Here is a 27,347-nt window from a genome sequence, read left to right as displayed (position 1 = left end):
CGCTGAATTGGTGTAAGATGATGTAAAGAAAAGAGTTTTCCTTTTCGTATTTCTCATTTATGGACTTGTGTTTAATGACATAAATTTTCCAGCATACAGTACACAGTTTGTGTTTTTTTAGCAAATAAAATGTAAATGTATCATCTTAAATAAATACATTAAAAAACAAATATACAGTACATACAAATACAGATGTCACTTAGGAATATGTAAACAGTGTTGAATATTTTAAACAAAAGCTTTCACAGAGTGTGTGTTAGGCAGGACCGCTGTAGTGTCAGAGTAAAATTAGTGAACATTTTCTTCAGTAGCAGGTAACCTCTTCACCATTTCCTCTTGGCATCAGGGAACAGCCATTTCCATTTATCATTCTGCAGATGGTAAAAAAAAAAAAGATTACCATTAAATAAATAAGGATTGATATAGAAGAGATAGGAAGTGCATTATCTACAGTCAATACTGGTCAACATGCCCGCAGTTTAGAGACGCAGAGAACTGAACCTAAGAAGAAGAAGCTAAGTAATATACTGCACTGGAAAGGGTCAGCAACGAAAGCTATTTAAGCCACTTTAAAAAGGTCCACCTAAAAAAAATATATCAGTTTAAGTGTATGCTACATTTTGAATATTTTCACTGCTTTACTTTGCCGTTGGACATCCTTTTCTGCAGGGAAACTGCCATTATATAAGCAAAATATTGCTCTCTGCAAACCAACCAAACCCCATGGGCAAAATCAGCAATTTTACTTTGCCTAACACAGGGGTTGCAGGTGTACCGCTGCCTTGACCTTTTAATTTGTTTGTGTTACTGTGTGACTCTGGAACTTAAAAATGATAGTTTGCATTCACTCAAGTCACAAAATAACACAAACAAACAAACAAATTGAGGCAGACCATCCGTGTTCTGAGATATAAAATGACTGATTTTGCCAGTGGAATTTGGTTGATTTGGAGAGAGCTATATTTGGCTTATATAATGTTGGTTTCCCAGTGGAAATGGCTGCCTGATGGCAAAGTAAAGTGGTGAAAATTTTGTGTAAACATCTTTTGTCGCTGACCCTGTCCACAGCAGTACATTACCCCTCTCTGTTTCTCCAAACTAGGGGTGTGCCAACCGGCATGTACCGTAGCTAAAACACTGACTATCGACAAGTACTTCAGAAAACCCCACTTCAAGTAACCTGAACTATTCCTGTAAATACAACTTCTGGAGAATTCAGAGTTTAAATGAAAGCATTTTGACTACTTTACTAACCTTTAACCCCCAGGATGAGTGGTTATGTTTGGGCCTGATGTCCTCCAGAGGCTCATAAGTGTTGCTGTTTGGTTTATGTTGGGCTGTGTCCTCGTGGCCAGGAATCAGCTCATATGTACTGGTATGAGCAAAGCGACCAGTCGGGGCTTCACCAGGGACCTCAGCATACAGTGAGTCATTTTGTTGCTCTGATCTGGTCTCAGACGATGTAGTGTGTTGGCTACCGGGCCTCCCAGCCAGGTGATAGACAGCACTGTCACTCATGTGTTCCAGGCTGCTGCTTGCTCTGCGGCACGGGTCCGTCTTCTCTGGTGGTGCGACTTGTCTGGGGGGCTTGGGGGAAAGTCTTGGGGGCGTGTGAGGGGGTGCACTCAGCCTGTAAGACTGTTCTCCGTCAGAGCCGTTATCAAGAAGTGGTAGAGACCTGCTCTTGCTGTCCAGATGGCCGAGCTCAGAGTAAACAGAGTCTGGACTGTACCTCCTTATGTTCTGGTCCTGGGTTGTGGATCTCTCAGGTCTTCCTGGATTATCTGCAGGTAAACTGTCATGGCTGAGGTGTTGCAATCTTTGCATCTCCCTGGGTAATTGCTTCCTGAGCTGAGCATACAAAACCCCATCCTGGTCGTTTCGGGGGCCACTATCAAGGTGCCGGCTCCTCCGGGGCAAAGGTGGAACTTCCTGTTTTACAAAACAAGACAGGGTTTTAAAGTCAGCTTGGAGATACAGTGTATATAGTAAAAACTATTTGTCTTAACTTTTAAGTAGATTTTTTACAGTGTGAGAATAACCCTGTAATTTATGGACTGTACTTGCCTCTTGTGTCCTGATGCTCTTTGGTGGCCGTGTAGGTGGCTGCTCTGGGGCAGAGTTAATCTGTGGTTTTCGCATGTTCTTTCCAGCTCCGACAGCGGCCGCAGGCTTTTCTCTGGGGCTAACCTGGATGGTATCATACAGGTCTTCGTTCAGCTCCTGCAAGAACAAAACACCCGTGAGACCTTCATCCCTGATCGGTGTTACTTACAGAAAGTGACTGAGGAGTTTTGTCTCACCTCGATACATGAGGATGTCAGGTACTCTCCAAACGGCTCAATGGGGCTCGTCTTGTAGTACTCTATCAGACCAGAGACTGTGCTGTGTCCTTCAGTGTCTCCACAGACGACAAACTGCCCTGATTCACTTTGGTTTATCACAAAATGTCGACACCGATCTCTGCCTCTGCAACAGGAAAATAATTGCTTGTTGAAGCCTCTGCATAACATGTTCATGTTGGTTATCACTACGCTGGTCTGAATCCAAAAATCTGACAATTAGATTTAAGAACATAAATCAACATGAGTTCCTCTAGATGGAAAAAATTTAAGTCTGTGACTTAGACAACCCCTAAACAGTATAATCTTTGTTCTGTGTTAAATTTATGAACGGAAACATCCCATTTGTGACTTTGGAGCTTGAATGTCCACTGATATAATCTGTTAACATAAAATAAACAAATACAATAAATAATTAAAATCATAAAAACTATAATATATAAACATAGATATAAATAAGAAATAATAAAACACATAAAACAGGCAATAAAAAGTGCCAGCCTGGGACTAAAATATGATAGGCCTATAAAATTGTTTGTGGAAAAGAAAGAGTTCGCGTAAATAAGTGATGATTGCTTAAAGTCTGATCATAAAATAAATGTATGCTCTATTGAATCCTTTTGAAAAAAAAAAAAAACGGGAGGTGTGTCCCATAACCACCGGCTTTAAAACAGTGTCAGATATATGATTAAAGCAGATTTGCCCCCAAATCTTCACATAACAGGCTCTTTACAGTTTTGATGCTGAGTACTGAATTATTATAGTGAGGTTCATGTGAAAATCAGCTCACCCTGCAACAGGTTATTAAGACAAAAACAATACTCACTTATAAGACAGTACGTATCCGATGGCCTTATCACTGAGACGGATCAGGAAACACCCCAGCTCCTTTTCTCTCAATATTTCTTCAGCATCCCTGTAGACAAACAATTAAGAACTTTAAAAAAACCAAACTTCAACACTTTTTTGTGCAACTTTTTTTCCCAAGAGCCCACTTGGTCCGGATTTACAGTAACGGTGAGGCGTATCACGTAATTCACCTTGGAAATTACTGCACATGCAAAGGAAAATCCATTCAGTTACATGCCTTTTCCACAAACCTGTCATTTACTGATACGCAGGTTCTGACGAAACCCTCCTGTGCTGCTCATGTAGGTGTCAGAGGAGAGGACAGTAGGTGAGAGTGGGCGTGTTGCAAAGTGGACACTTTCCACCAGAAAAGATTAGCTGACTCGTCCTAAATGTTGCTTTACTAGAATATTACTGATTTATATTTACTCTACCCTAATGTTTCACCTAAAATGAAACCAGATACCCTTATTTTCTTGAGACATAAATAACATTAAAATGCAGCATGTCCAAACTCCACATCCCGGTTCAATATCAACTGCTAAAATGCTAAAATGAATGTATTTTCTAACACCGTCAAATCGTCTTATGTGTGTTTGTGATGTTATATTGCACCAAATGTCCTATGTCCCCTTGTAATGTTCTTGCACCAACTGTCCTGTCTTTTTGTATTGTTTTATTACACCAATAAAAAAGGCAGCAGGTCGTTTGTTGCTACTCTCTATTTGAAAGTTCTATATAAAATTAGGACATTGTAGTGATTAATAAGATAGTATTTTTGCTAATATAAACAAATTATACTAATAAAGTGTTAAAATTATTTTTTGACCCTTAAAATATTATTTAGACAGAAAAATTATTTGCTCATAGTCCACTTAAAATAATTTTGTTCATATGCAAAGATGTTTCCTCAATGAACACTTACTTTCTGGTGATGAAGCCCAGGAACCAAGGTGGGAAGAAGCCGTTGTGGACGATGAGCGGCAACTGAGTGTCTATGAACCACTTTGTGGCCAGTTCCCTGAGTCGTCCTTCAGTCCCTTCAGCCTGAGAATCCACTGATGAATCCCTTTGCTCCATCTTCGTCCGGTCCTAATCAAATCCACACAGACAGCCGATGAAGACAACTAGCTGTTATTTGCCAGCAGAAGCACTGAGCCTGTATTTTAACAAGCTGATTTGCTTATTTTCCAGGAGGCGTCAACCAGAGGCTAAAAGCAGCTCAATGTTGTCACTGTTGTAAAAAAAAAACTTGATCGTTCATTTGTGCACTGTGGTTTTCAAACTAGGGTCTGGGGAGCAACTGGGGGCCTTGAGTGAGATGTAGGGGGTCCTCAGCCAAAGGAGGAATATACAGTTTTTTGCTTTTATCACATTTCTTAAAATTTGGAATAATAAGAAAATAAAAATGGCTGACCCTTATGATTAGTTATAATTTGTAGTAATGACTTTGACTTTAAAACCTAAAACAAGTTAAGAGAGTTAAGTGCCTCTATGGTCCTCAACATGAAAAAGTTTGGGAACCCATGCTTTAATTTATTTGTTTCAAACATTTACTGTGCAATATTTGTTAAATTACAATAATTAGTTATTTAATTGAACATCCACAAAAGCTATTCAAATTCCAGATTGTTCAACTCTGAACGACTCTGAAAGCACTTTTCATCGAACAAGACTTTTATTTACATTGACCTCTTGTGCTGTAATGTCACACAGATGTTAAGCAAACTGTTAGTTTGCATGCAGATATACGATAATAAGTTAGTCATTAAAGCAGTGTGACAAATGGTGCGTTCTAACAAGCAGTAACAAACGAACGGTGTGAGAGAACTTACCTTGAAGCAAAATGACAGGCAGGTCCTGAGGCAGGGCGATTTTGGCTTTGACCCTGAAAAGTGGGAGATCTTCTCAGATCTGGGTTTGTGTAAGCAACAATTCCTGCAGCAATTCTTTTCAGTCCCTAGAAAAAGAATAAAACAGGATTTTATTCTCAGTTCAATGTAAAGTTCAGATCATAATGTGAGTTATTTTAGTTTTTTTTAGCAGAGATTGTGTACATACCTTTCCTTGTGACTGCCAGTGTATGGTTTGAACCTGGTGTCATTTCAGCAAACATTCAAATGCCTCTCTCAACTTCAGATCAGTCAGTAACTGAGGGAGTGTGACCCCTTCATGGGAGATATAGACACATGACATTTACAGTTACACAGTTTTTTCCACCAGCTTGGAAAGCAGCAGAGTTGAGGCAACGGTTCATATAGCTCATTTACATGTGAGAGACGGCAAAGGGCTGCTGAACAAAGCAAGAGCTTCCTGAAGAGAAACGGAAAGTAAGCTATACAGAAACTGTGGTTTGTGTGCACACAAGAGAGCGTTGGTTTTGCAGGAGATGTTTTACCCACAGACTGTCTGATTACTGTAGTAATGGGAGATAAGTTGCGTCAGCAGTTGATCCTCTGTGTTTTCTGACCCGGGTTTGCAATAAATCCAGATCGTAGCTGATGTGAAGGCTGGAAATACTTGGGAAGACTCACTCTGTTTGCAGAGATTTCTTTAGGGCGTAAACAAACCTCTAATAAGATGCAATATTTCCCTGCCTTGTTTTTGAGGTTCTCATGTATAATGGCTAATTCATTCCCCCCCCATGGCTGAGGCTGTCGCCGTGAATCACCTCCTTTGGTTCCTGCTCAGTGGTGAGCAGTAGGAACTCCCTGTGGGGGAAAAGCGATAACCAGAAAGAGTCTGTGTCATACTGAGCGGGATGAGACTGCACTTCACCGACGATAACATGGCTCTGACTTTGATCTCAAAAGACGTGATGCTACTTTTCCCGGTTGCACTTCATTTTACAGTACACTAGGAAGACATAATGTGTCATACCTTGTATCAAATTTGATGAAAACCAGAAATAACATGTACTTTATTAGATAGTATTAGACCCTAGTTGCATTATTTCTCATGTTTAGACCCTTATTAGACTGTATTAGAGGGTAATTAAAGCCAAACTGTATGGTACAGTGCAGTTCTGTTGTAATGTGTCCACAATGACCCTCTAATAAAGTCTAATGAAGGTCTAATAATGGGTCTAATGGTGTCTAAGAAAGGATATATTATTTCTTGCTTTTGTATAGTTTCATACAAATTACTGCATGTTAAATTTTGTTAATGTACCAAATCAGGGTATAGTTTTGTTTTGTTTAATACAAAGTGCAGCTTCTAACATCTTATTATTGTATTGTAAAATAAAGTATGACCCTTTTCTCCGGAAGCAGCTAATCAAACCTGCGTCTGAAAGTTAGATCAGTGCGCTTCTGAACGTCAACAAAGAGTATTTTCCCTCCACTTCTCATACAGTAGAAGGTGTAGCCTTATTATCCATCTATCTATCTATCTATCTATCTATCTATCTATCTATCTATCTATCTATCTATCTATCTATCTATCTATCTATCATTTACTCAATAATTGCACTCTTATGTTCCATGTGTGACTAAGTATTGCTTCAGTACCACGGCCCAGAATTTCAACATCATCTCAACAGTGCTGTGAGTCTGTTGTAAAATGTCTTTGTGAGTCATTTTGTGCTCCTCTGGGGGTGGGCAGAGGTTTGGTGTCAAATGTTATCACTAGTTCCGCGTTTGTAACAGCAATATTACATGCTTAGTGTCTTACTGTGTGCGAAATGAACTGTTATCAGCATGTGAACAACAGAGAAATGCATTTTATCTGAAGCAGCTGTGAGGTAAATGGATATATAAAAGGAAGGAAGCAGAATTATCAGACAGTTACCAGACTAAAGACTCTTTAAGATCTTTTATCAGTCTTATGGCGACATACCTCCAATGTGGGGGTGGCGTTTGGGAGTGGGTCTTTAAAAGGTTACAAGTCAGTTGACATCAGTAAAATGTCATTACAACAACATCACATCTCTTCTGCTTACACTTTCCTTTAAACATTATATAACGTATCCAGACAAATTCTGCTAAAAGTTCACATTGTCCAAACTAATCTTGTATCTTGTAACAAAACACGTTACACAGTTATCACAGGTGACTTAGGGACTTTTACTGTATTGCAATTGTTTCAATAAAGTACAAGACCAGTCATTTACTTTCCAGTAGCCTTTCGAATCACGTCACAGCATGTTCAGGTCTACAACTATCAATTAACCTAAACATATCCTGAACAACTTGTTCATTTCTGCGGTAGGAAATTTTAATCTGTCCTGTAATAGACCTCTGTTTGACTGCCTGCGTCACACTGAATGTCTCAGATTATATACTGTTGATAAAACAGCTGTAGACCAGATTGATTTAGGATATTGAGCAATATAATTTACTGTAGCTCCAGGAAAGAGCTGAAAATGTAACTTAATTTCATTAAGGGCTGAGTAGTTAACTAAATGTTACTTCCCCAACACTGACTGTATACGGCAATCAAATGCTTTGTGTTGAGGCCAGTTTTTAGACATTTATTATTTCAAGGGTCAAGTTATATTATTATAACAAAGTACTTGTTGGCAGTACTTTTACTCAAGTGCTGCAATTAAGTAGCCGAGTACTTAAATTTTTCCACCTTATAATACATCTCAAAACATTTTATATACAAAACCTATGACCAGTTTATAAAATATGAAACAGTGTTGTAGATTAAACTAGCACAAAATATATCACAGTTATATAATTAGCTTTACACCAACCAGGTGCAACATTAAAGTTAACATTACATGTTAATGCATCAATAATAATTAAATTAAATAATATAATACTGACAGGAAATATGTTGCCTTACCAATACTTACTTTTGATAGGCTTACTTTAAAGTAAGTTTTACTGATAATAGTCCAGTACTTTTACTTGAGTGACATTTTGAATGCAGACTTTTATTTGTAAATGAGTATTTTTGAGAATGGTAGGCTATTGCTGCTTTTAGCCAAGTAAATGATCAGAGTACCTCTTGGTTTCTGAACACATACTGAAGCTGCCACGTGGCTCAGCTGTGGACGCTGCACTTCAGAAGATATTAGAGTTCAAACTGGTTCATTCAAAGAATCAACAGGGACACAACAGAAAATCTTTGTCTATGGGGGACTTTATCCATCCATGTCCATATAACAGTTTTTAGCTTTTGTATTTTGTTTTAAATGTCCAATTTTGGAGATTTTGATGATTTTATTCCATTTATGGGGATTTAAATTAGTACGTGTGGCAACGGTTTAATACATATTTGCATTAGCTATGCTTCTCTTTGACTGGGTTGCATCAACAAAAATTAATTTAATCTAAGATAAACTCTGATCAGGGTTTAGCAAAACTAGGTTTGAAATGAGTAAATCCAGATTTACAATTAAGCAGAGGCCTGACACACAATTAAAAACTAATCTAAATTTAGTAACTCAAGGTTTATTGGAACTGAAATTAACAAGTGTAATCAATATGGTGATACATCTGCTTTCACAAACAAAACAAAACTTTCAACTTTCAACTGCTGTGCGTTCCTTAAAACTAGTTAGTTAATACTGGATCATATTTTAAATTGGACCTCAAAGTTTTGGTTAAAAAATAATTAAAATTAATATTATTGAAAGTAAAAAGTAAATTGTATGATTGTCGGTACAAACCAGCCTCAGACATTTTGCTTCTACTTCTAACTGCTTTTTCTCTCACCATTTGCTGCAGCTGGAGCGTCTCTCACGCCGCACATCTGGTCAAACACCACCACCCAGCGGTGCCGCTGCCTCACACGCACCTCCCGTCGTCCACCACGTCACCGCTGAAATAAACTACATCTCCCATGCTTCCCCCCCCCCCGCGCGCAGGAGGCAGGCCAGGCAGTCATGCGGATGGAAACAGGAGTGGGCATCCGCTGCTGCGCTGCGCGAAGAAGAAACTTCGAGGAAAGATGCACGAAGAGGAGGATGGCAGCGAAGCAAACTCCTGCTCAGTCTCACAGAGGACCGTCGTGGCCTCCAGGTCTGTGGATGTGGCCGACGTGGAGGGAGCCAGGGAGCAGGCCAACAAGCTGTGCGGCTACTTGAACAAACTGTCCGGCAAGGGGCCTCTGAGGGGGTACAAGCCGAGGTGGTTCGTGTATGATCCGAGGAAATGTTACTTGTATCACTTCAAGACGCCCCAAGATGCCTTACCGCTCGGGCACATCGAGATAGGCGACGCCTGCTTCAGCTACGACGTGGAGGGGGAAGAAGGCCAGTTTGAGATCCGCACCGCCGGGAAGGAGTTCCTCCTGAAGGTAGGAACTTTTCAGCATGTGGAGCTCAATGTTTTGCTGTCATTTGTCACTTCCTTTCTCACTGTGGAGAGGCAGACACACCCATTCTAACCCTGACGGATTTATTCTCAGCCCTGCTTTCAGTCAAACGTGCAAATAATTTCTGCTGACCGGGAGGTGATTTGACATTTTAAAGTAAATCAGTTTTTAGATGTTTGCTGGACGAGAGCTTCATCAGCGCTTTGCTCAGCTGATTGTCAGCTCACTGTTTACATACAGGGGTAAATTTAGACTCTGGTTTACATGCAGATGAGCTCATCTGCCCCCATGACGTCTCTGTTTTTGCAGTGGGGTCACAGCAGCATCTCATGTGATGATGGTCTTTTTTGCTGCTGTCATGTGACTGTGACAGGGTCAGTGCCAACCTACAGGTGCTTTTGGTTTTACTCAGCCTGGCTGCACACTAGAAATCTGCATGAGGGCTGCAATGGCTTACTTCTTGATTATTAGATTAATCACCAACTGTTTTGATAATGAATAATAGTTTTGAGTCATTTTGTAAGGAAAAATCCCAGTTCTCTGATTTCAACCAATCAAATGTGAATATTTTCTGATGTCTTAAGTCCTCTATGACAGTTAACTGAACATATCTGGGACGTGGTTAGAGATATTCAGATACCTAAACTTTGCATATTGGCCGCTACCAACTACCAATTCGATACCAGTGCATTAAAAAACGAATGAGGATGCTAAAGGACATGGCTTCAACATCCAGTGAAAAAACTGCATTCAGGATGCTTTTGTGAAGTTTCTGCGTCCAGTTTAAAGGCTAATAAATTGGATCAGTGCATAGACTCTTGTACTTACAGATACCAGCATTTCAGGCAGTATTGGAGGCATTTTTGGTATTGGAACAACCCACATTGAAGATAAAATAAGACCACTGAGGACATCACTTTGGGTTTTGGGTAACAGTGATGCACATTTTTCAGCGTTTCCTGAACAAAATAACTGATTGATTAATCGAGACAACAACTGACACATTAAATGATGATTTAAATAACTGTTAGTTGCAGCCCGAGTCTGCATCATGTCCAGCAGATGGAAGTTTGAATAGTTAATACCAAACAGCTTGCATGGCCCCGAGGCTGGAACTGAGACTGAAACCAGCGTCTGCACTCATTCACATGACAGATCTGAATAGTAATCTGCTATTTAAAGTACTCTTTTTGTACAGTTACATATAGTATTATATAAATCTTCAGCTGTTATAAGCTCCCTAATGTCAAAGTGTCAACAGCGCTACAATAACAAAATCATACATGAACCCAAGCAGAGATCAAGATGAAATCAATGAGTACGGCAAAATTGAATAAAACAACTATTATAACATGCCGGTTAGTTGTAGCAGATCTCAAAAGCCAAAGAAAAGAGGTGGGCCTTGAGCTGTGCTTTAAATGCTTCAGTAGAGGAGACAGATCTGATGTGATGGGGCAGTTTATTCAGACTGGGGCTGCAACTGAGAAGCCCCGGTCACCCTTGAGCTTCTGTTGGACCAGAGGGACGACGAGAAGTGACTAGCCAGAGGACCTGAGCAACCTTGGTGAGTTATAAGAGATTAAAAGGTTAGACAAATAGTAAGACTCAAGAATTGTAAAACTGACAGGGAGCCGGTGGAAGGAGGCAAGTACAGCGGATATATGTTCACACTCATGACAATGGTAAAAACCTCGCAGCAGCGATTTGCACATACTGCAGATGAGATGGTGAAGACTGACAGACTCTCATGTACAAAGAGTTAGCATCAGGAAGTTCTGGGACATCCAGGCTTCAGTGTCGTGGAAACATTCAAATAGAGGCTGCAAAGACTGAGGGCTGTGGCATTTTAGTGGGAGATAAAGCTGAGTACAGTCTGCGAAACAATGGAAGGAGGTGCCATGCTTCCTAACGAAGGGATCAAGTGGGAGCAAACACAGCGAGAAGAGAAGTTATCCAATTAATAGTGATGTTTGGGTTTTCTTTTAGCCCTTTATCTCTAAAAAATAATGATTTGAATGTGTGCATTTGTGTTTGCAGGCCCCCAGCAGGCAGGTGATGCATTACTGGCTGCAGCAGTTACAGCAGAAACGTTGGGAGTACAGCAACACACGAGGCTCCGGGCAGAGAGACAGCTGGAGCTCCCCGACCCTGGCCTACCCTCCCACCGGCCTCGTAGGCAAAGACAATGGTAGGCAGGTACACACACACACACACACATGTACAGTGTGGACACACTTTTAACGCTCTGTTCGATCACATCCTGGCACCCAGCTGAAAGTAAAAGCCTTTATCTGATGGATTAATATTTACACTGGTCGACTTATTTAATTGCCAGGTTACCAACTTCCTACAGAAGCAGCATGTGGGCAGGGCTGAGTCCAGCATGAGTTAAAGGAGATATCAGCAAAGTGAACAAAAGACAGGAGTTCACATCTACTTTATCTGGGGAGTGTGTTATCTTAATGCACTCACAGAAACAAAAATCCTATTGTGTGCAGTGCTGACTGTGTACTTGCAAGCATCCGCCACTGTAACATAGCATACAGAGTAAATGCTGCTCAACATATTTACATCAGCCCCAGCATAACTTAAGTTTTCCTCTTACCGCCCTTATACACCAGCGTAATGCTCTTCACATTCTAGGTGTTAAACCTTGATCGTTATGAATTCAGACAGTGGGGGTGGGCAGTCTGACAGCTTTAGATTGAGACTGTGATCTAAGTTTTCAGCTGAATCGTGGAGGTCAAAGTATTTAATGTCGTCTTACTTCTGTTTCCAAACTTCACACAATCTCACCGACTGCTGGAACAAATGACAGGATGACGACGCATAAATACAGTCAACTGATAGATATCTGTTCTGACTGCACGCAGCGCCACTTCATGTGGCTCTTCCTCGTGTGTTTTACTGTAAACTATGCAGTTGAGTTGTGAAGTGTTGATTTTGACAACAGACTGTCATCTGACTAAAATTCCATTTAGGTTTAGCCATATTTTAGTCATTTGAATTGTTTTACTTTTGGTCTAGTTTTAGTTGACTTTCTCCTAAACATCAACGTTCCTGTACACTTTATGAGACATGCAGTAAGTGCGTATTAGTTGACTTCCCTTGGAGAGCAGTATTCTCTAAATGTGTACATCAAACCTCCCTGAAACACAAGGAATAGTTCTCATTGGATCTTCTCCTAATTTGTCCCTCCATAACATTTTTGCCATTAGATTTCATCACAGTTTTTGTCATAAATTACTTTTTATTTCATTAATAATCTCGCTCTCATCAGTAAACAAATGTTGTTGACAAAAACTATGACAAGAATTGTTAGTCAACAAAATTAACACTTTAGTTGCGAGTACATGAAAATGCAATATTGTGTTTTGATGGTGCAAATGAAGAAACTCTCAGGGCATTTCAAAAACTGGGAAAAATCTGCAATTTACATAGTGGATCATGATTGCACACAGTACATTGTGATATTATTTTTGGGCCAGATCATCGACTCATATCAGATGTTTTGACTGGAAGAAAAAAAAATGTATGTAAATATTTGTTGTTGCACTTGGCTGTTCTGAGTCAGAATAAAATCAGCATTCTTGTACGACACAAACAAGACAATAAAAGACTAAAAATAAAACAGTAAAACATGCATTATATAAAACATTTTACAGCAGAAGCTTAAACTGTTAAAAAGAAAAAGTTCAGCTTTAGGGAGTCCTGAGGCTTATTCCACTTATATGAAGCATAACAGTATAAGTGCAGTTTTTCCCAAAGAATAGCTTAAGTTTTAGTTTTCCTGGTGTGAAGTCTGCTTACAGTTAAATAAAACTGATACTTCTGTTGGTTTTGACAGTTTGACTGTAGCTGAGTGAAGTCAACTGTGAATCCTTCTTCCTTTTCCTGTCATCACATACAAATAACTAATGTTTTTCATTTTGTTGAGCCCAATACGAGACAATCAGCTGAAATCACGGATTCTACAAAGAGGAGCAGTTTCTGAAAGTAAATTAACAGAATGCAAAAGTGCCAGAATGTCCTGTGAAATTTTGTTTTTCATATCTTTGTGTTAATTCTGAATCAGAAGTCCTTGACCTTTCGTCAGTGAACTGTGATGAAATTCAGGAAGAAGTCAGCCAGGCCTTCAGTAATGTGTCCTTAACTGGAATTTTCCCTCCAGCTGTGAAGAGGACGTTAAATGTTTCATGTAGCTCTTTTTGCAACGGCTAGTGAAAGATTAACGTGACTCTGCTTCAAGGTAACAGTTAAAGGTTCAGGAACAGCGGAGCCAAACAAACTATGCTGTGACATGTGCAACCATTATTCTGCCATCAACTGAGTAGTTTGCTATATTGATTAAAGCTGGAGCAGGCTCAGAGAGGATAAAGGGATTTGTTTTTCCTTGAGTTCTAAGAGTTTAAAGCAAAGTAATCTGATCATTGTCATACAGCCACAGGTTTCCGCTTGGGGTGTGATGATATAATTGAGGAGCTTTATATATATAAAAAAAAAAATCTCACACTGACCCAGCTAATTTCATACAAAGAGGAGGGTTTATATTTAGCCAGCTGGGCTCCAAAATGCAGCGTACTGTATTTTCTGATGGTTACCAAGCTGCTCATGAACCCACAGACATCCACCATGCTGTAAATAGCATTCTGGGTAACTAAATATTGCTTCATTTTGCTGTGGAATCCATTCAGGGTTATAACAGTCTCATTTCCGCAGCAAACGATTGTTGTAGTTGAGGTCCTACGGAACAGAAGCAGTGATATGAGTCATGCAATATTATTGTTATGTTATTCCAATGTCCTGTTTTTTTCTCTCAGATGCAGTTGTGTTTGAGAAGCTAAGTGACAGCATGGAGAAAGTCCGCAGCGACTTTGCCATGGAGACAGAAACGGACGGCGGGGGAATGGTGGGTATCCAGTCAGCCAGAGGCCCTTCTGCTGCGTCCACAAACCCCCTCAACTTCTCCCTCCGAAACTTTGGTACAGAACTCAGGTAAACTTGAAAGAAACTCACATTTTTTTTAAAAGTAAGAATTTTTAAGTCTTTGTCGAGTCCCTGCTAAACAGGCACAACTAGTTTGTCAGTATTGAGGAAAGAAAATACTTCTTCTGTTGTTCCTGAGGTTGGCTGCAGCAGGGGAAATGGTTATTACATCCATAGTTCGCTAGTTGCTCTAATATGCAACCATCAACAGTTCCCCTTCTGGGCCATACAACACCTCTATTGACATGATGCAGCACACTGAAATGCTAAAAATGTGGCATAGTTTGGAATTTGCTTTGTATTCACATTGGAGCGAGCGTTCCCTGATAGAGGTGCACATGGCTGAATCTTGGAGCATTAAGCCCCTGTTGTCTCCGTACCGATGTGCTCTACCTTTTATGATGGTTTGCGGAGTCCTGAAGACAAAACGATACATGGTTGCGTTTTAGTTCTGGTCCGGTTCCTGTTCACACTGATTTTTTATAAATGGATCAAGAGAAGTGAACATGAAGTTATACAGACTGACACAGTTTGGGGAAATGAAATGCTGGTGACTGACAGACGTTCACGCAGTACTTTAATACTTCTGTTGTATATTTTTATGGTCTTTGTTGTCACAAAGAGCTCAGGAAGAAATAACCATTAAGCATTTATGAAATGATTTGCATAATTATACATAGCCTATCGATGACTTGTAACGTAAGATTGCTTCCTGAACAGATTTCCCAGTTAGCAAATGTTCTTATAGGTTGCTCGGCTTTTGAAATCAGGCTTCGATCACAGATCTGCTATCATGAAATCCAGTGGTTATGGTTTGTTTGACGCTCAAACGAGCTACACCAGTGTTTGCTTGGAATGAGAGCTGCCTTTTCAAGCGTTCTCGATCTGGTTGTTTTGTTCGCACCAGGGTTAAATCTACAGCTTTCGCACCACTGGACTAGGGTTTGAAGTGCATCAAACAAGTTTGGTGTGAAAAATGTAAAAGGGTGTTGCAGTGATGAAAAAAAGGATTCTTACCAGCCGAAATAGGGTAACAGCTTTTTTTAATCTCGTGGGCCGTCCATACCAAGAACTGTAACTATAAAGATAATGTGGATGAAGGAGTCCAGACCACAGCTTTAATGTTGCACTGTGGACTCCACTTGAATTAGAATGATTTTTACTACAATATTTTTATAGTTACTGCTGTGGTTGTATAGTTACAGTTCTTGGTGTGGACGGTCCTTACATGTGCAAGTTTATCAAACGCAATTTCTGCAGTTATAACTTGAGATCACTGAAAACAGAAGCAGCTGAAGCTCAAGAATGTTAACACCACAAATGCGAAGTTAAAAGATGCTTTGGGTCACAGTCATGCTCGTAATCTGTTATGAGGCTGCTGCATCAATTAAAATGGAAGTGTGTCAGTTCTGTCAGATGGACGTGAGGTGAGTGACTGAAAGACGTGGCTGAAACAAGAGCAGCGCAGATAAGGCGTGAAACAAGCACGAGCTTTGATGTGCTGCACAAAAATAGTGTCAAGTCAAGTGTTTGTAGCAACTTTCCATTCAGATGTGTGAAAAACACGAGCTTATGTTTAGACATGGCCCTGTTCATTTTACATTCAAGAATGCCCTGATAATTAGGGCTTCTTTTCTTTGATTATTTTTACATAAGTGTTTTATTGGTATGTTATGCCTTATTATCAAATGTAACCTTAACACAAGTTGTAGAGCTGTATTGTGTATTGCTTTTTACTTGTATACTTGTAGCTGCAGTTCTGTTGCCTCAGCTCGATTGAGAAAAGTGTGTAAACCTCAACAAAGGCTGTTTGTGCCAGTGTTATTATGCACAGAGTAGGAGAGCATGAGACTTCCCTGCAGCCTGTCCTTGATCCCTGTGGAGTTGAAAAGCTTTTACATAGTAGCAGTCACTTCACAGTCATGGTCTTACTCACCCTGCTGTCTGGTTTCTGTTCTGTCAGGAACTCCATGTCTTATCTGCGGCCAGGGAGAGGAGGCGAGAACAGACGCAGTGTGTTTTACACTGGCAACAGCAGCGCAGAGGAGTGGGAGCTGGTGGACGCTCCACCCAAAGACTTCGCTGAACACAAACCTCATCCAGACACACACAGACGTACGTCCTCTCCCTGCTGCCTTATTGACCCTCTGGCCAGACTTTCATACTTGTTGTCTTTTATTGCTCCGCTCATTTGCTCGATGCTATGACAAATGGACAAACAATGCGCTTTCCTCAAGTTTTTCTGCCTGCTCCAGCCCACTGACCGACTGTCATTACGTATTTGTTGTTGTACAATTTAGAACCAGAGGTGGGAATCACGACCCAGTAAAAACAAAAACAGCAGAGAGTAATGCAGTTCTCTTCTCTCTCAGATTCCTTTGGGTCAGCGTTTACTTTCGACTTTGTGCGCAACTCAGCACGACCGAAGAGGCCTTTGCTTCGTGACATGATGGGCTCTGGGAGGTTTGGGCGTAACGCTGAGACGCGCAGTGCCGAGAACTCCCCAGTGGAGTGTAATGGCAGCAAATCTTTGGAGATGCAACTTCGCCTCCAGAGCCAACAGGAAGAATTGAGCCGCATGCAGCAGGAACAGGTCAAACTCAGAGAAGAGCTGGCCAGTCAGAAGGTACAGTTACCTCACTCTCATTATTTCATCAAATGTAATGCTGTTTTAAAGAAGAATATGTAAATATATATTATACATGTATGTGGATCATATGAAAACATAACATTCAGAGAAAGAGTTGTTTTCAAAAAGAATACAAGGAAGTGGTCACAGTTTGATTTTGTATAAAATGTTATTACTAAATGATTATGAAATTATTATAATAGTATTTATAGTTTTCTTAACTTTCATTTTTAGTGATATAGCTGGAAGGTAAAGTGTATGAATGTAAAGTTTTCTTCTTAAAGGGATAAATCACCCAGAAATGAAAATTCAGTCATTTTCTACTCAGCCTCATGCTGATTGAAGGCCTGGTTTAGTTTTTTAGTCCATAAAACACAGCTGGTGTTTTACTGGAAAACAACATTGCCGAAACAGTTTGTTAGAATGGTGACGAGTTTTCTATCAAGTCAACTCAGCATGTCGGGGTTTTAGGAGACTTGGATTATGCCAGACTAGCAGTGTGGAGGTTTTTTTAGTTTGAAAACTGGTCACCATTCACTTAAAACACTGTTTTCCTGTGAAACTCCAGCAGTGTTTTGTGGGCTAAAAAAACCCAAACCTGACCTTTAATTGGCGTGAGGGTGAGTCGATAATGGCTGAATTTTCATTTGTGGGTGAACTGTCCCTTTAATTATTTTGACAACTATAACTTGGATTGCCATAAAATTTGGTACACACTTTTGTGTCCCCATGAGAAAGTCTTACAGCTTTGGTCTTCCTTTAACTTTTCATCCAGCACCATCCCTGGGTCAAATTTCAAAACAAGTAGTTTGTTTTTTGACTAAATGCCCGCAAAACTAACAATATTCTCATTAGCGTCAACTATACTGATTAGTTCTAAATACAAATGCAAGCATGCTAACATGTTAAACTAAGACTAAGATTTTATTGATACTGCTACTCTAATCAATACTCCTTATCGGTTTGATTCTTAACAATTCTTTTATGGATTCTTTGTCATGACTAAATGATTGCTTTTTAAAAAATATACTATTTAAAAAAGAATACATTTCAGAACAGGATCAGAAGTGAATATTTTATGTGTCTAAAGCAGTTTACAGCAAAGTTGCTATGTAAACTAAATGGAAATAAATCTAAATAGTCAGTTAAATATTCATGACAGCAAGATACTGAGTGAAGTTCAGAGAGATTAAACTGTCCATCCTGTCCTCTGTCCTCCTCCCTTTGCTGATTCACTGCTTCGAGGCACCGCTGGTAGAGGGAGGGGAGGCCGTCAGATTGTGAACATAGTGAACCACTTGCTTGCTTAACGTCAGCGTGTTCCTGTTGTCATTGTGAGAACGTTAGCATGCTCAGAGCACGACTGCACAGTTCCTCACGTGACTTTAGGCTCTCAGTTTTTTAACTGAACCTTGGTATTGTTAATGTGAGTGATTTAGACCCAATTATTTTTTAGCCATGGGTATTGTTACCTTATGCAAAATTAATACTTTCACTCTCTCCCCAAATTGCCTCATGTGCATTAATCTTAATAAACAAATCGTTTTCTCACCTCCTGGTCTTTCATTATGCAATTTGCCGTGGTTGAGCACTTGACAAAGAGCAGCCTCTTTCCTGTTTGATGTCTTAAAGCTCTCCTGTCCATCCTGTCTGTTAGTCATCTTACAATGGTCTCGTTTACAGTAATTGTAATATCTCAAAATGAAGCTAGCAAAGACTTGATAATTTTCTCAGTGTACTGCAAAGCACCACATCTGACATCATAGTGTGTGAATTATCCACACACAAGCTGACTGGAGTAGTTTTACTATATTTTTAGTTAATTCAGCACAAGCCTGAGGTTGTGGCGTGTGACTTGACGGCTTGTTGTAATTCTGATGCTCTCACTAATACGGGAAGACAACCAATGATTAGTCATGCTTTAGCAAGAAACAAGGAAACAGCAGTTTAGTTCTCCAATCAACAATCACAGCTGTGTCGTTCCTTCGCATTACTCTCTGTTCTGGTTTTTGTGTTTTGAGACCAGCCACTTGGTCACAATGGCTTCAGTGGAAGCCAAATGAATATATGCTGTATTGTGTGTGTGTGTGTGTGTGTGTGTGTGTGTGTGTGTGTGTGTGTGTATGCTTCCCCTGTGAAATGGTTCACTGCCAACTCTGAGTAACTGGGACAGCTGGCTGTATTTGAGTAACTGTTTCTGGAAATATCCTGTCACTTCTGGAAATCTTCAGGTCAAGTGGACGGAGGCTGACATTGTATTGTTAAAAGTACTGGTTTATGTCCTCCAGGTAATGTTGGGCCTAGACTGAATTGAAGTGTGTAATTTTTAATGCAAAGTTAATGTATTTGTTATGACAACTAGCTGTGTAGCTTTATGCTTTAACATAAACAACTGAGTTCTTGCTGTGTTTGGCTCCGGGCTTTTTGTCACAGAGTCTGCTAATTAGGCATCTAGCTCCATTGCTAACAAAGCTAAATAGCTAACGCCAGCTACAGATAACAGCAGACAGCGGTTAGCATACTTTAGCAAAAAGTAAACTAGCTAACCACTGTCTCTGAAAGCTGAATCACCCCGGTTCTGTATTCTTTTGACAAACTGGCCTTATAACATTTAATGACATTCTTATGACAAGTCTAAACGGTACCACTGTAGTTGAGGTCAAGGAAAATAATGATGGTCTCATGACGACCAATGTCAGACCCAACCACATAGTTTACAGTATAATGTAATGTTTAAACAAAAAGATAAAAAGTTTCTTTACGTGTGATTATGATGTGTCATGACAAAGACATTGACAGGTTGTGTTGTCCTGGTCAATGTCAAGTTGTCATAACAAAGGCATCTTAAACAATGTCCAACTTCGCATTAAAAATGGCATAATTGAACAAATAACACAACATGGTTATGACAGTGTAATGACAGTCTTGTGCACGCCCCTTGAAATATCGTTTAATCCCCAGGCGTCTCTGTGTCAACCTTTGTTAGAAGACAGTTACCAGTTAAAACTGTAGGTTTAATTGTGTGTTGTTGTCGTCTGTGTGACCATGTGGGAGTGTTTGAGTCTCACTTCACATTAAATGTGTGAGCCAAGTATTTGCACATTGGCCACATTTTCTCAAAGCAGCAGACCTAATGATATACATGGCATTGGTAAACTTTTGTTATTGAATTTCATGCTCTGTAATTACATGTAATTGGTTATCTGGGCACAGTGGAGGCTGTGTTACATGGTGCTGCTGAGGTCAGCATGACTGTGGCCTCACTGTCAAACTGTGTCAACCAACTGGGTTTATCCCAGGAAATGATGTAGCTGAGGTGGTAAACCGCCCTGATCCTGTCACACTAAATATATAATATATAAATGCCATTTGTGTGAAATTGTGCCTATTTTTTTATCATTTCATGAAGGTTTTTCAAATTTTTTTTTATGTTGGGTGGCTCTGTTTTATCTGAGGTGGCCCACCTCTGCTATAAATCATTATAGTTTTGTATTTTCTGCTAGTATTTATTTTTAATGTTTTTCTAGAGTGGGTTTGTTCATTTCAGTTTAGTTTTTACTATTTAAAAATACTCACTTTTGGTTTAATTTTTATTAGTTTCAGTTTCAGTCTTAGTGTTCTTCTTTCTTTTAGTTCAGAATAGGTATTACAATACAAACACAGCACTTTGTGAAGGCAGTTGAATCACAGTCTCAATTCATAAACATGCACCACTGCCTCCTTGTGCTTGTTGTGCTGAGAACTTTGACCAAATTGACAAAAACTAAAACTAAAGACATTTCCTCTGTATTTTAGTTTTATGTTAGTTTGTTTTGTAAGTGCACAGCAGTGCTGTCAGTAATTGCTTTCACACATAGTTTTAGATTTTAGTTCTGTTTATGCTTAATTACACTACTATACTACTACATTCACCTATAAATATTATAATAACATTGAATATAACAAAAATCACATTTTTAAGAATTCATTTTCTTGTGTAAGTAGTTTTGTTTTCTGTGACGAGGCAGCTACTTTTGAAGGCATGATCCTGACCCTGCGGGACGAAATGTTGACCAAAAACAATCCTGTTTACTCCACCAGGAGCTGGTGAGACTTCTGCAACAGACTCTGAGAACCTCCCAGTGTGACCGGCAGCCAATTCACCGTCCAGCCCCGGCTCCAGATTCATCTGCGGCTTCAGACCAGACTCAAGGCTCAGCAGTGACCCAGGAGCAGGTCGTTCAGCTGGAGACCCTGCTTCAGGAGAAAGACGGACAGGTCCAGTCCCTGTGCGGACACATGGAACGTCTCACCCTGGAGAAGGACAGTCTGCAACAGGAGCTGAAGGGCCTGAAAATAAAGGTGGGGGAGATAAACGACCAGCTGGGGATGCTGATGGAGACCATCCAGGCAAAGGATGAAGTTATCATAAAGCTGTCGCAGCAGAGCTCGGAGCAGAGCGGGAATCCAAATGACACCGGTTTATCGTCGCCCAACCAGCAGGAGGTGGACATCCTCAAGGTGCAGCATGAAACACATAACCTAGATATACATCACAGCGCTGCAGATTAAGAAAACTGGAAGCACTTATTTTTGATTAAATAACATGTTTCTCCAATTTCAGGACAGTCTTCAAGGCTACAAGTCCCAGAACAAGTTTCTGAACAAAGAGATCCTGGAGCTGACAGTATTACGCAGAAATGCCGAGAGCAGAGAAAAGGCTTTAGAAGCAAAGGTACTATGTTGTGTTTGTCAGTGAATAGTGCATTATTCTGTTTATAGAAACAGGAAGTCTGAGTAGCTTTCAGGGGAAGTCCAGGATTGACCTCAGCTGGTGCCCTCTGAACCTAAAAATGCCAAGTAGAAACAATGAATAAAGAAGTTAAAGCTTTAATCAAAGATGATGCTGATGTTCTCCTGTTGTCTTTGCTGCAGTACACGGCCCTGGAGGCCAAGTTGTGTCAGGTGGAGAGCAAATACCTGGTGCTGCTTCAGGAAGTGAAGACTCCGGTGTGTTCGTCCTCAGAGCAGAGTCCAGCCCGCGAAGTCATTTCCAGATTATTAGAGGACGCACTGCAGGCAGAGAGCCCTGACCAGCAAGAACAGCACATCTTTAAACCAAATACTGTCAGGTATGGACAAGATAAGATGCTTTGTGCATGTTGAAAATTATGTTTATGTTTGTTTTCCATTGCAGGGGAGAAAAAAACCTTGTTGTATCAGTAGCTTTGATTGACCTGAATGCAGTGTAGTTATCAAACCTGTTTTACTTTGATTAACAGTTGCACTCAATTTTCCTTGACTAGAAAAACTGGCTCTGCTAATTGTTATTTCAGTCGTTCTGTGCAAGCTCAGACATGTCCTCATCAACGTGTGTCAATATAAATTCAGGCAATCTGTAAGTCATGTAGAACTAAAGGCAGGTTGAACAAACATGGGTGCCCTTAAAAATGTTAATAACTTTTGAAATTGAGCATCACTGATTGATTTTCTTCCTGCCTTGGTTTGATGTCAGTGAGTACGACATTTATGGCTTCAAGACGGTCCCTGAGGAGGAGGAAGAGGAGGAGAAGCTGGTTGCGAAGGTGAGGGCTCTGGAGCTGAAGTCCTTGTCCATGACGGACCAGGAGGTGTCCGTCGGGGTGAAGTGGGAGAACTATCTGGCCAGCACCATGAACAGAGACCTGGTTCGCTCCCCTGAGCTCAAAACTCTGATTCGCTGTGGTGTTCCCCATGAGCACCGCTCCCAGGTGTGGCGCTGGTGCGTCTCCTTCCACGTCAAGAAGTTTCGGGACCACTTGGCGCCCGACTATTATGAGACCTTACTAAACGTGGCCCGGGACAAGCCCAACCCGGCCTCGAAGCAGATTGAGCTGGACTTGTTGCGTACTTTGCCCAACAACAAGCACTACGCCTCCCCGAGTGCCGGCGGCATCCAGAAACTCAGGAACGTCCTGATGGCGTTCTCCTGGAGGAATCCAGATATCGGCTACTGCCAGGGACTCAACAGGTACAGGACAGGTTCTGGTTTCTCTTCTTCTCCTCATCTTCTTTCATGCTTTGTCACCATTAACTTTAAATAAATGTAATTCCTTCAGGCTGGCAGCTATCGCCCTGCTCTATCTAGACCAAGAGGACGCCTTCTGGAGCCTCATAGCCATCGTGGAGGTCTTCATGCCAAGAGACTATTACACCAAGACTCTGCTCGGCTCACAGGTAAACAAGCTCAAATGTTAGACGGGGACAAGTTTCTGCCATAGATATTCAAATATCAAGATCTACTAGTAAAGTATAGCATAATTAAGCATAATTTCAGTTACTAGGGACGAGCTAATCAGCCAAAACTTTAACCTTCTGAGTAGCCACAAGTTCCACGGGGACATGCAGGCTCTAATCTATGAGCAGGCAACATCAAGTGTGGATAATTCTGAATTTCAGCTGTTGTGAGTTTCTCCAAAAAATGTTTTGAGTGTAAAGTGAACTGATGAAGATGAACAAAAAATATCTGAGATTTATAATGTTTATGACATTGTGTGTGAGATGGCAACTGTCCAGACTGCAAAAGTGAATTTAAAATATGCGTCTCGGAGTGTACGGATAAACTGCGTAAATGTTCTTCTCTTAACCGGTATCTGGAGCACAAAAATGGATCGATTTAATAGATTAACAATCAACCAGGCAGCTTTATAGCACAGAACTCACAGAGGCTGAAAATCAGAATAATTTACACTGTTCATAGATCTGAGCCTGCGTGTCCCAGTGAAAGGTCAGTGGCTGTTCAGATGGTTAATGTTTTGGCGTAGAGTTGATTAGATCTCCATCAGTAACTGAATTTAATTAGAACAAGTAACCACTATCATGTGCAGTTTGTGAAATCTGCATCTGTCAATACACATTGTGTTGTTTACTAGCAGATTCTGACCTCTTCATATGGCGACCACGCAGACGCATTGCAGCAATATACAGCAGCAGCCAATGAATAGTGCCTTTAAATGGGGTTGTGTTTACGAGAAGAGTCTATATGAACGCCCCCCTCTTATTGATGACATTGTGAACTATAAGTTTTTTTTCATGTCATAATTTTTCAGTTCACAAGTTCCATTTGAATGCTGCAGAGGTATCTATGTTTCTATATCTCTGGTTTCTGCCTCCTCACCATGTTTCTATGGTGTCAGCGATGTCATATTCATGTGACTGAGGCTGCTGCTCATGACTGATCACAGAAAGAATGCAGCACAGTCATCAGCTGTTTGTCTTCTTTCTCTCTGCCCGTTTTGATCTCACATTTTCTCCTGTAAAAATAAATCACAGGATGTATTATGGTTGTCTGCGCAGGTCGACCAGCGTGTGTTCAAGGACCTGATGAGTGAGAAGCTCCCCCGGCTTCACGCTCACTTTGAGCAGTACAAGGTCGACTTCTCCCTCATCACCTTCAACTGGTTCCTGGTGGTGTTTGTGGACAGCGTGGTGAGCGACATCCTCTTCAAGATCTGGGACGCCTTCCTGTATGAAGGTCCAAAGGTAAGACTCTGACCCTCTAACCTCACAGAGACAGATTTCAGATTGGACATGCTCACAGAGTTGAAAATTGTTATGTAGCAATTCAGTCAGCTGAGTTTAACTTTTAATTGCAAATACAGATGGTATGTCTGATTAGTTTCCTGTGAACGAGTTTCCACACGTTTGTTACAGTAGTTCGACATATCAACCCAATGTCTCATCTGTAACCTCATCTAACCAGCATTTGATTTCTGCTCTGTCAGCCTGACAAGGTAGAGTTATGGTTATACAAAGTTAGAGCTTGTTTATTTATTTTTTTTTCATTAACATTGTGTAATGGAAAAAATGACGCCTCTCAGTGGTGTACCCACGTATAATTACCCCCCACCTCTGCAGTTCCTCCTCAGCTCTTTAGAGCGTTTAAGCTTGTTGTTTTGGTTTTTCAGGCCACAAATCTTGCTCTCATTAACTTTGTCAAATCTGCTTCTGAACCACTCTGTAAACTGCGTCGTGTTTGTTTGGTTGTCCACAAGTGTTTGTGTGTTTTTGTATGAGCCTGCAAATCAGTCTCCCTGTAAGAGACAATAAAGATACTTTGAACTTCAAACCTCATCTCCAGCAGCAAAGGGCAAGCGAGAAAGTTATTTTTCGATAATGTCGCTATTTTCTGTATTAACCTGTAAATATTTAATTGTTTGCCTACAAGTCAGCAGAGATTTTTAACCAGTAATATATCATCACTTTGTGGTTTTTAGTTTGTAGTGGAGTTCTGCTCCTGGACTGCCAAAAAAATAAATTAATGTAGCTTTAAACCTGCAGTAAGTGATGTGTCTTTTTTTTGCCACTTGAGGCATTTGAAACAAGCTGTGAACCCAACACTGACATACTGAACCATCACATTTTAAAATGTAAAATGTTAGGTAGTTAGATATCCAGCATATACAAGCAACATTAGCATAAAATGTAAAATAAATGTACGTTCAATATTCAGTCCTTTTCTTTAGTTTTGTTTTTGGAGTCTACTGTCTCCTTTGTGAAACATCTGGCTTTGAAGCTTCTAAATGCTCCATTATTGTTCACCAGCTGGTCGCTAACTTTGTCCGTCTGCTGTTTTGTTGCGGGGCAGGTGGCGTATAGTGGGATTTTAGAGTTCTTTCAGGAAAACCACAGCTCGCTTAGGCTGAGAACAACAAAATCAGAGAAGTGATACTGAACCAATGCAACCAAACGCGACTCTCACTGATAAAACATGCTCATGTAGGTTGATACAGAAGTTTAGTTGGGTGCTGAAGTGAAAAAACAGGAGCAAATCATAAAACCTTTGTATTGAACAGGACAATTTGACTGACAAAATTCTGAGTCGAGTAAAGCACTAGATTTAAGCGACCTTAAAAATGTAGTCATCTGTGGTGAGAGTCGGTGTTTATTCAACTGCGGTATCAGCTGTTAATAACTGAACATCCTCTGAACATACTGTGCCGCGTGTTCAGAGAAGATGTTGTTGTGTTCGTCTGAAAGTAATAAACATGTCCTCAGCTTTAAAGTACATTGCATACCAGACTGATGTGTACTATGTGGTGTGTTTGGTCACACGGAGAAAATCATCAGGCAGATTTCACAGCTTTGATCATTTTTTTCCCCCCACAGATCATATTTCGCTTCGCCCTCGCGCTCTTCAAGTACAAAGAGGAAGAGTTTTTGAAGTTGCAGGATTCCACAGCCATCTTTAAATATCTCCGATACTTCACACGCACAATCCTGGATTCAAGGTACAGCAACTGCAACTTGTCTTGGTGTTTGTAATCATGCATTCAAGCGTGACATTTCTGAGGACAGTGTGTCCGCAGTAAATAAGGAGCAAGATGTTTGACCTCAGAATAACTGATCATATGGCTGGTGTAAGCAGGTCTTCTAGGGTCTATGAGTTTTTACAACAAAGAGACATGCTAACAGACGAAGAAAATAACATAGCAACTAAAAAAATGTCAAATTTAATAGGTCATTTAAGAGGAAGTACTATATAAATTGAAATGCAGTTGTAGAAAAGCCCTAAAGTAAGCAAATAAGATATTAGAAATATTTAAAATAAAATACAAGTTGAGAGGTTTGAGATCAAAATCCTAAAATGTCCAAAGTAGGAGGAGACATAGGAGGAGCTGTATTTTGTTCCGGTACAAAACTATTCCACACACACTTCTTTTTCTTTTTCAAATTAACAATCTGCTCACAGTGCTGGGACAGAAAAAGTCCCTGAACACAGTTATTTTTTTTTTAGGCAGGACAATAAAATGAGAACTTGAATGAGCTTAGATCTCCTAGATCTTTTTTTATATAGCTTCAGTACTTTTGATAATATAATTCACAGATTAATTGAATGTTTTAAACATGTGGTATTGAAAAAGTACCAATACTTTTGATAACCACTGACAGAACTGTGTCTTTTTCCTTTTCTTTTTTTTTTTTCAGGAAGTTGATGAACATCGCATTTGTGGACATGAACCCATTCCCCATGCGGCAGATTCAGAACCGGCGCTCCTTCCACCTGGAGAAAGTCCGTCTCGAGCTGACTGAGCTGGAGGCGATCAGACAGACCTTCCTCAGGGAGAGAGAGACAAGTCAGGACGGACGCAGCTTCGTCAGCGATGACGAGGAGGATAATTGACGTTAAGCTTTTATTGCTCTTATTTCCCAGGACTGAGGCTGAAGTATGAAGACAAAGAGATCGTCACCACCACACCAGTCATGCACCGCAGCTGTAAAGGGATTTTTTTTTCCTAAAGAATTATCGGAGTGGG

General features: G+C 40.3%; 2 protein-coding genes across 2 annotated transcripts; one reads left to right on the top strand and one right to left on the bottom strand.

Moving 5' to 3' along the window:
• Window positions 1–54: 54 nt before the first annotated feature.
• On the bottom strand, window positions 55–8,995 carry LOC146316682 (uncharacterized). Its single transcript, XM_084734151.1, has 9 exons — window positions 8,858–8,995; window positions 5,253–5,359; window positions 5,027–5,151; window positions 4,117–4,283; window positions 3,169–3,258; window positions 2,304–2,469; window positions 2,064–2,223; window positions 1,255–1,928; window positions 55–371 (listed from the first exon to the last, which is right to left on the bottom strand). The coding sequence occupies exons 2-9, from the start codon at window positions 5,305–5,307 to the stop codon at window positions 324–326; spliced, it is 1,485 nt and encodes a 494-aa protein (XP_084590277.1). The 5' UTR covers window positions 5,308–5,359; window positions 8,858–8,995; the 3' UTR covers window positions 55–323.
• tbc1d2b (TBC1 domain family, member 2B) lies at window positions 8,957–27,347 on the top strand. The gene is made up of 13 exons (XM_084734150.1): window positions 8,957–9,440; window positions 11,496–11,646; window positions 14,279–14,453; window positions 16,408–16,559; window positions 16,817–17,070; window positions 21,154–21,573; window positions 21,677–21,787; window positions 21,988–22,184; window positions 22,568–23,062; window positions 23,151–23,268; window positions 24,388–24,573; window positions 26,200–26,321; window positions 27,019–27,347. The coding sequence occupies exons 1-13, from the start codon at window positions 8,985–8,987 to the stop codon at window positions 27,212–27,214; spliced, it is 3,033 nt and encodes a 1,010-aa protein (XP_084590276.1). The 5' UTR covers window positions 8,957–8,984; the 3' UTR covers window positions 27,215–27,347.

Source organism: Lutjanus erythropterus, chromosome 13 (genome assembly GCF_056507025.1).
Source record: "Lutjanus erythropterus isolate fLutEry1 chromosome 13, fLutEry1.hap2, whole genome shotgun sequence".
Classification (NCBI taxonomy): Eukaryota; Metazoa; Chordata; class Actinopteri; order Lutjaniformes; family Lutjanidae; genus Lutjanus; species Lutjanus erythropterus.
This window is presented reverse-complemented; position numbering and strand designations above follow the sequence as displayed.

What these genes read in the sequence shown, in the direction of transcription:
- LOC146316682 (XM_084734151.1), bottom strand. Translation starts at nt 5,307, where the DNA reads ATGTTTGCTGAAATGACACCAGGTTCAAACCATACACTGGCAGTCACA. An exon ending in ACTGGCAGTCACAAGGAAAG is followed by an intron (nt 5,152 to 5,252) that starts GTATGTACACAA and finishes TTCTTTTTCTAG; the next exon opens with GGACTGAAAAGAATTGCTGC. An exon ending in CTGGGCTTCATCACCAGAAA is followed by an intron (nt 3,259 to 4,116) that starts GTAAGTGTTCAT and finishes GTTTGTCTACAG; the next exon opens with GGATGCTGAAGAAATATTGA.
- tbc1d2b (XM_084734150.1), top strand. Translation starts at nt 8,985, where the DNA reads ATGCTTCCCCCCCCCCCGCGCGCAGGAGGCAGGCCAGGCAGTCATGCG. An exon ending in TCATCCAGACACACACAGAC is followed by an intron (nt 16,560 to 16,816) that starts GTACGTCCTCTC and finishes CTTCTCTCTCAG; the next exon opens with ATTCCTTTGGGTCAGCGTTT. An exon ending in AGACTCTGCTCGGCTCACAG is followed by an intron (nt 23,269 to 24,387) that starts GTAAACAAGCTC and finishes TTGTCTGCGCAG; the next exon opens with GTCGACCAGCGTGTGTTCAA.